Raw genomic sequence first — 10,705 nt, 5'->3', positions numbered from 1 at the left:
CCCAGTTGGGAGACCACGTGACGCGGAATTTGTTGACGGGAGGGGGTAGGGGGCGGGGCAACTCAAGTTTTTATTCGATAAAAAAAACACAACAACGGCGTGACGTCACTTCACTGGAGTTTGTGGGCGGGGTTATTTAAATCTCAAGCCCTGGGTGAGTGGTGGTGGTGGGCGGGGTTATTTAAATCTCAAGCCTGGCATTGACGTTGTACTTGAGGGTGGGGGCGAAGTGGGGAGGGGCGTGGGCGTGTTTATTTAAATTACCAAGCCCGGCCGTGACATTGAACTGGAAGGGGGGGGGTAGTTTGGGGGCGTGGTTATTTAAATCTCAACCCGATGCGGTTTGAGTTTAAGGGGAGGATATTCGTTTTAAAGCTTTTCGTGACTGCAGCGATTCATATTCTTGGTTCTTTCGGTAAAGTCACCACGTTTAGAAGGTAAATAATATTTTTATTTTATTAAAAATAATAATAGGGAAATGATATTTTACTTTATTATTTCCCTTCTACGTGACTTTACCGAGAAGGACCAAGGACATGAATTACCTGCAGTCACGAAAGCTTTAAAACGAAATTTAAGAGTATATGTGTGTGTGTTGTGGTGGTGGGCGGGGTTATTCGAGTTCAAGTTCTCCTCCGCGGTGACGTAGTGGGGGTGCGCGCGCGCGCGCGCGTGTCACGTGACGGTGTTGTTGTGGATCTGCCCGTGAGTGGGAGGAGCTAGAATAGTCTGGAGCGAGAGGGGCAGCGACCCTCCCCCACACACACACAGACAACACGAGCTAAGCCAAGTGGTGGTGGTGTCTCTGTCTCTGATCCACCTTCCTCACCTCGCACAGCCGCTGATTGCCATAGCAGCTCCACGTAGAAGCGAGAAGAAGTCGGGAGGGCCCGTGAGGGGGTAGACGGAGAGCGGTGTCTGTTTGGGTCTCCCTCGCCTCGCTCCGCTATAGCTAACTCAACGTCGTTCGTCGGTCTTCGTGGCACCCACCACCTCCTCTTCCACCTCTTCCTCCTCCGCGAGCCTTCGCGAGCCTCCGTAGACTGGGTTGGCGAGGACGGAACGAACCCTCCGGAACCACTCCGCCACCAGCACCGCCCTCAGCACCCCACTGCGTTTCTGAGGCATGGACGACAGCAAGGTGATGTGACACGCGGCTTGGTGTGTCTGTGTGTGTCTGTGTGTGTGTCTGTGTGTGTGTCTGTGTGTGTGTGTGTACCTGTGTGTGTGTCTCTGTGTGTGTGTGTCTGTGTGTGTGTCTGTGTACCTGTGTGTGTGTCTGTGTGTGTCTGTGTGTGTGTGTCTGTGTGTGTGTGTCTGTGTGTACCTGTGTGTGTCTGTGTGTGTGTGTCTGTGTGTCTGTGTGTGTACCTGTGTGTGTGTCTGTGTGTGTGTCTGTGTGTGTGTCTGTGTGTGTCTCTGTGTGTACCTGTGTGTGTGTGTGTCTGTGTGTGTGTGTCTGTGTGTGTGTCTGTGTGTACCTGTGTGTGTCTGTGTGTCTGTGTGTGTGTGTGTCTGTGTGTGTGTCTGTGTGTGTACCTGTGTGTGTCTGTGTGTGTCTGTGTGTGTACCTGTGTGTGTGTGTCTGTGTGTGTCTGTGTGTGTGTGTGTACCTGTGTGTGTGTGTGTACCTGTGTGTGTGTGTCTGTGTGTGTGTGTCTGTGTGTGTACCTGTGTGTGTACCTGTGTGTGTACCTGTGTGTCTGTGTGTACCTGTGTGTCTGTGTGTACCTGTGTGTACCTGTGTTTGTGTGTGTGTCTGTGTGTACCTGTGTGTACCTGTGTGTGTGTCTGTGTGTCTGTGTGTGTGTGTCTGTGTGTGTGTGTGTCTGTGTGTACCTGTGTGTGTCTGTGTGTGTACCTGTGTGTGTACCTGTGTGTCTGTGTGTACCTGTGTGTCTGTGTGTCTGTGTGTACCTGTGTGTGTGTACCTGTGTGTGTGTACCTGTGTGTGTCTGTGTGTACCTGTGTGTGTGTACGTGTGTGTGTACCTGTGTGTGTGTACCTGTGTGTGTGTCTGTGTGTACCTGTGTGTGTGTGTGTCTGTGTGTACCTGTGTCTGTGTGTGTGTCTGTGTGTGTACCTGTGTGTGTGTCTGTGTGTGTGTACCTGTGTGTGTGTCTGTGTGTGTGTCTGTGTGTGTGTCTGTGTGTGTGTCTGTGTGTGTGTGTCTGTGTGTGTGTACCTGTGTGTGTGACTGTGTGGGTGTCTGTGTGTGTGTGTCTGTGTGTGTGTTTGTGTGTGTGTCTGTGTGTCTGTGTGTGTCTGTGTGTGTGTCTGTGTGTGTCTGTGTGTCTCTGTGTGTGTGTACGTGTGTGTGTACCTGTGTGTGTGTACCTGTGTGTGTGTCTGTGTGTACCTGTGTGTGTGTGTGTCTGTGTGTACCTGTGTCTGTGTGTGTGTCTGTGTGTGTACCTGTGTGTGTGTCTGTGTGTGTGTACCTGTGTGTGTGTCTGTGTGTGTGTCTGTGTGTGTGTCTGTGTGTGTGTCTGTGTGTGTGTGTCTGTGTGTGTGTACCTGTGTGTGTGACTGTGTGGGTGTCTGTGTGTGTGTGTCTGTGTGTGTGTTTGTGTGTGTGTCTGTGTGTCTGTGTGTGTCTGTGTGTGTGTCTGTGTGTGTCTGTGTGTCTCTGTGTGTGTGTGTGTGTCTGTGTGTGTGTACCTATGTGTGTGTCTGTGTGTGTGTCTGTGTGTGTGTACCTGTGTGTGTGTCTGTGTGTGTGTCTGTGTATGTGTGTCTGTGTGTACCTGTGTGTCTGTGTGTGTACCTGTGTGTGTGTGTCTGTGTGTGTCTGTCTGTGTGTACCTGTGTGTGTGTCTGTGTGTGTCTGTGTGTACCTGTGTGTGTGTTTGTGTCTGTGTGTCTTGTGTCTGTGTGTACCTGTTTGTGTGTGTCTGTGTGTGTGTGTACCTGTGTGTGTCTGTGTGTGTGTGTCTGTGTCTGTGTGTGTGTACCTGTGTGTGTCTGTCTGTGTGTGTGTGTCTGTGTGTACCTGTGCGTCTGTGTGTACCTGTGTGTCTGTGTGTGTGTGTGTGTCTGTGTGTGTACCTGTGTGTGTGTGTCTGTGTGTGTCTGTGTGTACCTGTGTCTGTGTGTACCTGTGTCTGTGTGTACCTGTGTGTGTGTGTCTGTGTGTGTGTCTGTGTGTACCTGTGTGTGTCTGTGTGTGTCTTGTGTCTGTGTGTACCTGTTTGTGTGTGTCTGTGTGTGTCTGTGTGTGTGTACCTGTGTGTGTGTGTCTGTGTGTGTGTGTACCTGTGCGTGTGTGTCAGTGTGTGTGTGTGTCTGTGTGTGTGTCTGTGTGTGTGTCTGTGTGCGTATCTCTGTGTGTGTGTCTGTGTGTGTGTCTGTGTGTGCGTCTGTGTGTGTGTGTGTCTCTGTGTGTGTCTGTGTGTGTGTCTCTGTGTGTGTGTCTGTGTGTGTGTCGGTGTGTGTGTCTGTGTGTGTGTCTGTGTGTGTCTCTGTGTGTGTCTCTGTGTGTGTCTCTGTGTGTGTGTCTGTGTGTGTGTCTCTGTGTGTGTGTCTCTGTGTGTACCTGTGTCTGTGTGTCTCTGTGTGTCTGTGTGTGTCTCTGTGTGTGTCTATGTGTGTCTGTGTCTCTGTGTATGTGTGTCTCTGTGTGTCTCTGTGTGTGTCTCTGTGTGTGTCTCTGTCTGTGTGTGTGTCTGTGTGTCTCTGTGTGTCTGTGTGTGTGTCTGTGTGTGTATCTGTGTGTGTGTGTCTGTGTGTGTGTGTCTGTGTGTGTCTGTGTTTGTGTCTCTCTGTGTGTCTGTGTGTCTCTGTGTGTGTGTGTGTCTCTGTGTCTGTGTGTCTGTGTGTGTCTGTATGTGTCTGTGTGTGTGTGTCTGTGTGTGTCTGTGTGTGTAAGTGTGTCTCTGTGTGTGTATGTGTCTGTGTGTTTGTCTGTGTGTGTGTGTGTGTCTGTGTGTGTTTGTGTCTGTGTGTGTATGTGTGTCTGTATGTGTGTGTGTATGTGTCTGTGTGTCTTTGTGTGTGTGTGTCTGTGTGTCTTTGTGTGTGTGTATCTGTGTGTGTGTGTCTGTGTGTGTGTCTCTGTGTCTGTGTGTGTGTCTCTGTGTGTGTCTGTGTGTGTGTGTGTATATATGTGTGTGTCTCTGTGTGTGTCTGTGTGTGTCTGTGTGTGTGTCTGTGTGTGTCTGTTTGTGTCTGTGTGTGTCTGTGTGTGTATGTGTGTGTGTGTCTCTGTGTGTGTCTGTGTGTCTCTGTGTGTGTGTCTCTGTGTGTGTCTCTGTGTGTGTCTGTGTGTGTCTCTGTGTGTGTCTGTGTGTATCTGTGTGTCTGTGTGTCTTGTGTCTGTGTGTACCTGTTTGTGTGTGTCTGTTTGTGTCTGTGTGTGTCTGTGTGTATGTGTGTATGTGTGTGTGTCTCTGTGTGTGTCTGTGTGTGTGTGTGTCTCTGTGTGTGTGTCTGTGTATGTGTGTGTGTCTCTGTGTGTGTGTGTACATATCTGTGTGTGTAGGGGCGGGGGCAGACAAGGTGGGGGGTGGCTAACGGGAGTGGAGTTTATGGAGTTTTTGTTGTTAATGACTCACTGTTGTGCGTTGACTCTGAAGGTAGGGCAGGGGGTGGCGGTGGTGTCCTGCGGTGTGTCTGTAGAGACTGAAGCGTCAGGAATTGTACATGGAGTAAGGGAATTGTACATGGAGTAAGGGAATTGTACATGGAGTAAGGGAATTGTATATGAAGTAAGGGAATTGTACATGGAGTAAGGGAATTGTACATGGAGTAAGGGAATTGTACATGGAGTAAGGGAATTGTATGTGGAGTAAGGGAATTGTATATGGAGTAAGGGAATTGTATGTGGAGTAAGGGAATTGTTCATGGAGTAAGGGAATTGTATATGGAGTAAGGGAATTGTATATGGAGTAAGGGAATTGTACGTGGAGTAAGGGAATTGTATGTGGAGTAAGGGAATTGTACATGGAGTAAGGGAATTGTATATGGAGTAAGGGAATTGTATATGGAGTAAGGGAATTGTACATGGAGTAAGGGAATTGTACATGGAGTAAGGGAATTGTATATGGAGTAAGGGAATTGTATGTGGAGTAAGGGAATTGTATATGGAGTAAGGGAATTGTACATGGAGTAAGGGAATTGTACATGGAGTAAGGGAATTGTATGTGGAGTAAGGGAATTGTATGTGGAGTAAGGGAATTGTATATGGAGTAAGGGAATTGTACATGGAGTAAGGGAATTGTACATGGAGTAAGGGAATTGTACATGGAGTAAGGGAATTGTACATGGAGTAAGGGAATTGTACATGGAGTAAGGGAATTGTACGTGGAGTAAGGGAATTGTACGTGGAGTAAGGGAATTGTATATGGAGTAAGGGAATTGTACATGGAGTAAGGGAATTGTACATGGAGTAAGGGAATTGTATATGGAGTAAGGGAATTGTACATGGATTAAGGGAATTGTACATGGAGTAAGGGAATTGTATATGGAGTAAGGGAATTGTATATGGAGTAAGGGAATTGGATATGGAGTAAGGGAATTGTACATGGAGTTAGGGAATTGTATATGGAGTAAGGGAATTGTACATGGAGTAAGGGAATTGTATATGGAGTAAGGGAATTGTATATGGAGTAAGGGAATTGTATATGGAGTAAGGGAATTGTACATGGAGTAAGGGAATTGTATATGGAGTAAGGGAATTGTATATGGAGTAAGGGAATTGTACATGGAGTAAGGGAATTGTACGTGGAGTAAGGGAATTGTACATGGAGTAAGGGAATTGTATGTGGAGTAAGGGAATTGTACATGGAGTAAGGGAATTGTATATGGAGTAAGGGAATTGTATATGGAGTAAGGGAATTGTATATGGAGTAAGGGAATTGTATATGGAGTAAGGGAATTGTACGTGGAGTAAGGGAATTGTACGTGGAGTAAGGGAATTGTACATGGAGTAAGGGAATTGTATATGGAGTAAGGGAATTGTACATGGAGTAAGGGAATTGTACATGGAGTAAGGGAATTGTATATGGAGTAAGGGAATTGTATGTGGAGTAAGGGAATTGTATATGGAGTAAGGGAATTGTACATGGAGTAAGGGAATTGTATATGGAGTAAGGGAATTGTACATGGAGTAAGGGAATTGTATATGGAGTAAGGGAATTGTATGTGGAGTAAGGGAATTGTATATGGAGTAAGGGAATTGTATATGGAGTAAGGGAATTGTATATGGAGTAAGGGAATTGTACATGGAGTAAGGGAATTGTATATGGAGTAAGGGAATTGTACATGGAGTAAGGGAATTGTATTTGGAGTAAGGGAATTGTACATGGAGTAAGGGAATTGTATATGGAGTAAGGGAATTGTACATGGATTAAGGGAATTGTATATGGAGTAAGGGAATTGTACATGGAGTAAGGGAATTGTATTTGGAGTAAGGGAATTGTATGTGGAGTAAGGGAATTGTATATGGAGTAAGGGAATTGTATATGGAGTAAGGGAATTGTATTTGGAGTAAGGGAATTGTATATGGAGTAAGGGAATTGTTTATGGAGTAAGGGAATTGTATTTGGAGTAAGGGAATTGTATATGGAGTAAGGGAATTGTACATGGAGTAAGGGAATTGTATTTGGAGTAAAGTTAAAACTCCTTTGGAGCGTAGGGGAATCGGCGTCGCCTTCCTGAAAAACTCCGGCGGCGGCGGCGAACTTCCCTGTGTAGCAGACACGCGAACCGTGATGTCACGTGACAGCGCGCACTGTATACCGCACTGTAGCGCCATGTGTACTGTGCCGCGTAACCCTGACGCGCGCGTACTGTCGCGTGCATGTTGTACGGCAGCCTGTACTGTAGTGCGTGTACAGTAGTGTGTATACTGTACGGCGGTGTGTATACTGTAGTGCGCGTAATGTACGGCAGTCTGTACTGTAGTGCGTGTACAGTAGTGTGTATACTGTACGGCGGTGTGTATACTGTCGCGTGCGTACTGTACGGCAGTCTGTACTGTAGTGCGTGTACAGTAGTGTGTATACTGTACGGCGGTGTGTACTGTAGTGCTTGTGTACTGCAGTGTGTACAGTAGTGTGGATACTGTACGGCGGTGTGTATACTGTATTGTGTGTACAGTAGTGTATACTGTATTGTGTGTACAGTAGTGTATACTGTACGGCGGTGTGTATACTGTAGTGCGTGTACTGTAGTGTGTATACTGTATTGTGTGCATACTGTTATTGTAGTGTGTGTACTGTAGTGCCCCCAACAGTCTGTTAAGGCTATACGGGTGATCTTTGTCTTTGTGCTATAGTGTGTAATGGAAGAGCGGTAGTCTAGGTAGACTCATCCTCAGATGAGTATCTGATGGGGAGACAAAGGCGGTCGGGCGTGGTGCTGGCCACCCACCCCCTCATGTGCAACAGTGCCGGCCTTCGTAGGTGCTCGCTAACAGCACTTGCCCCAAGTCCGTTAAAGGCTATACGGGGGATCTTTGTCTTTGTACTATAGTGTGTGTTTACTGTATGCCAGTGTGTTATCTGTTACGCTTGTGTGTGTGTGGGTGCGCTTTGCTGTACTCTGGTGTACACTGTATGGCATTGGACTATGTTGACTGTACTCTAGTGCTTACCGTAACTGTGCCCACGTGTGCTGTAGTAGTGTGGGGAGCGGTGGTGCAGCGGTTAGCGCGCTGCTCTAGGAACCTAGCGACCACGAGTTCCATTCCCACTCACAACACCAGTGACGATTATCTGAACTGGGCCTCCCCTGGGTCGACTCGGCCTCAAATGAGTTGCCTGATGCGGTGTGTCTAAATATCGCCGCTGGGGGAGACAAAGGCGGTCGGGCGCGGCGCTGGCCACCCCAACCCCCTCGTGGTGTCGTCACAGTTCCGGCCTCCGTAGTTGCTCGCTGACAGCACTTGCCCCAGCAGTCTTGTGCAGGCTATACGGGGGATCTTTGTTTTTTGTATTCGTACTGCAGACAGTATTCTGTGTGTCAGTAGCCGGTGTAGCGGCGTGCACCGCGGGGACACGGGGGCTAAAATCCGCGAGTAGGCTGGCACTGTGACGCTGTGTAGGCTGGCACTGTGAAGCTGTCAAGGCTGGCACTGTGAAGCTGTCAAGGCTGGCACGGTGAAGCTGTGAAGGCTGGCACTGTGACGCTGTGAAGGCTGGCACTGTGAAGCTGTGAAGGCTGGCACTGTGTAGGCAGGCACTGTGAAGCTGTGAAGGCTGGCACGGTGAAGCTGTGAAGGCTGGCACGGTGAAGCTGTGAAGGCTGGCACGGTGACGCTGTGAAGGCTGGCACGGTGAAGCTGTCAAGGCTGGCACTGTGACGCTGTGAAGGCTGGCACTGTGACGCTGTGAAGGCTGGCACGGTGAAGCTGTGAAGGCTGGCACTGTGACGCTGTGAAGGCTGGCACTGTGAAGCTGTGAAGGCTGGCACTGTGAAGGCTGGCACTGTGAAGCTGTGAAGGCTGGCACTGTCAAGGTTGGCACTGTCAAGGTTGGCACTGTGAAGGCTGGCACTGTGTAGGCTGACACGGTGAAGGCTGGCACTGTGAAGGCTGGCACGGTGAAGGCTGGCACTGTGAAGCTGTCAAGGCTGGCACGGTGAAGCTGTGAAGGCTGGCTCTGTGACGCTGTGAAGGCTGGCACGGTGAAGCTGTGAAGGCTGGCTCTGTGACGCTGTGAAGGCTGGCACGGTGAAGCTGTGAAGGCTGGCACGGTGAAGGCTGGCACTGTGAAGGCTGGCACTGTGAAGGCTGGCACGGTGAAGCTGTCAAGGCTGGCACTGTGAAGCTGTCAAGGCCGGCACGGTGAAGCTGTGTAGGCTGCCACTGTGTAGGCTGGCACGGTGAAGCTGTGTAGGCTGCCACTGTGAAGGCTGGCACTGTGAAGGCTGGCACCGTGAAGCTGTGTAGGCTGGCACGGTGAAGCTGTGTAGGCTGGCACGGTGAAGCTGTGTAGGCTGGCACGGTGAAGCTGTCAAGGCTGGCACTGTGAAGCTGTGAAGGCTGGCACGGTGAAGCTGTGAAGGCTGGCACGGTGAAGGCTGGCACGGTGAAGGCTGGCACGGTGAAGGCTGGCACGGTGAAGCTGTGAAGGCTGGCACGGTGAAGGCTGGCACGGTGAAGGCTGGCACGGTGAAGCTGTCAAGGCTGGCACTGTGAAGGCTGACACTGTAGCACACGAGGGTCGTTGACCTAAGGAGGGGGGCCCAAGATCAGTTCGGATAATCGTCAAGCGGTGGTCGGTGGTCGCGAGCGGGAATGGAAACCCAAGCCGGGTTCGTAGCGAGAAGACTGGCCAGGACGTGACCCCGGGCCGAGTGGCCACAGGTACAATCCGGGCTGGTGCTCGTTGTCGCGTCTAGAGTCTCCTTAACACAGACGACCGGTCAAGCAATTGACGCCGGACTGAGTATCCACAAGTACATCCAGGCTTGTACTCATTGTCACGTGCTGTCCTTTGTAGGCTCTTGGAGGAGTGGGTGGAGTTGGAGGAGGTGGTGGAGTTGGTGGAGTTGGAGGAGGTGGAGGAGGTGGTGGGGTTCTAGGAGGAGGAGGAGGAGGTGGTGATGGCAAAGTGAAGAAGATCCAGCACATAGAGGTGGGGGTCGGTGGCTTGTCGAGCTAGCATGGAGCCATGAGGCCGCAGTATCGACTTCATCATCACCATCATCAGAGAGAGAGAGGGAGCGAGAGAGGGAGAGTTGGTGGGACATGGTCACTCCCTAAGAGCTGCTTCGACGGAGCGCTGAGCAAGACATTTGCAGGGCTGCCTCGCGTTTGTCTCTCTGATTGACACACCCCCCTCCCACCCCCCGGGGTCTCTTAATTATGACGTCATTGCCACCACCACCACCACCACCATCCACGTGCTGCTTCTGACGACGAAGATTGCCTTCGTTACATTTCCCGCTGTAAATAACAATAATAACCGTCGCCATCATAAATGTGCGCGGTGCTTTAATGGATTGGCAACTTAACTTCTTACACGTGCAATTCGAACATAATAGAGGTTTGCTTGGGTTAGGCCACGTAAACACAAATGTGTCGTTAAACCCGCCACTACCACCCGACACAGCCAATCAGTAAAACGTGGCCAATTCGTTACTATTATTACAGCACTAACCACTACAACATTTACAATTATCGTGAAGTAGTGTGTGCAGTTCACCAGTTCAGCACTAACCGGTTGTGCGCTTGGAGAGTAAACCCACAGTTGTAAATCTATCAGGTTTACTCTCCAACACACCGATAATTGTGATTCTTGATTCTAAGCATCGCCACTTACCGCCGCCACAGCGCCCCTATCGGCACCACGATCTCCGCCTCGGCTTCTCTGCTTCTCATTGCCGCACCCACCCGCCCATTTGTCCGCGACGCTGTCTCTCTCTCTCTGTCTCTCTGTCTCTCTCTCTGTCTCTCTCTCTGTCTCTCTGTCTCTCTCTCTCTGTCTCTCTGTTTCTCTCTCTCTCTCGGTCACCTCTCTGTCTCTCTCTCTGTCTCTCTGTTTCTCTCTCTGTCTTTCTGTCTCTCTCTCTGTCTCTCTCTCTGTCTCTCTGTTTCTCTCTCTCTCTCGGTCACATCTCTGTTTCTCTCTCTGTCTCTCTGTTTCTCTCTCTGTCTCTATCTGTCTCTCTGTTTTTCTCTCTCTCTCTCTCGGTCACCTCTCTGTCTCTCTCTCTGTCTCTCTGTTTCTCTCTCTCGGTCACCTCTGTGTCTCTCTGTCTC

General features: G+C 49.8%; 1 protein-coding gene across 4 annotated transcripts in view; it reads left to right on the top strand.

Moving 5' to 3' along the window:
* Positions 1-359: 359 nt before the first annotated feature.
* The window catches only part of CREBL2 (cAMP responsive element binding protein like 2), a 13,907-nt gene continuing 3,561 nt past the window's right edge, over positions 360-10,705 (top strand). For 2 of the 4 annotated variants that reach the window (XM_032978164.2, XM_032978163.2), the window contains exon 1: positions 366-1,141. In XM_032978164.2, coding sequence (XP_032834055.1) covers positions 1,127-1,141 — 15 coding nt within the window. In that variant the 5' untranslated portion in view covers positions 366-1,126. Of the gene's footprint in view, positions 1,142-9,443; positions 9,579-10,705 lie in introns of all 4 variants that reach the window. The other 2 variants (XM_032978160.2, XM_032978159.2) reach the window with 2 other exon arrangements.

The sequence above is a fragment of the Petromyzon marinus genome, chromosome 65, assembly GCF_048934315.1.
Source record: "Petromyzon marinus isolate PM22_M1 ecotype Great Lakes invasive population chromosome 65, UKy_Petmar_22M1.pri1.0, whole genome shotgun sequence".
In the NCBI taxonomy this organism is placed as follows: domain Eukaryota; kingdom Metazoa; phylum Chordata; class Hyperoartia; order Petromyzontiformes; family Petromyzontidae; genus Petromyzon; species Petromyzon marinus.
This window is presented reverse-complemented; position numbering and strand designations above follow the sequence as displayed.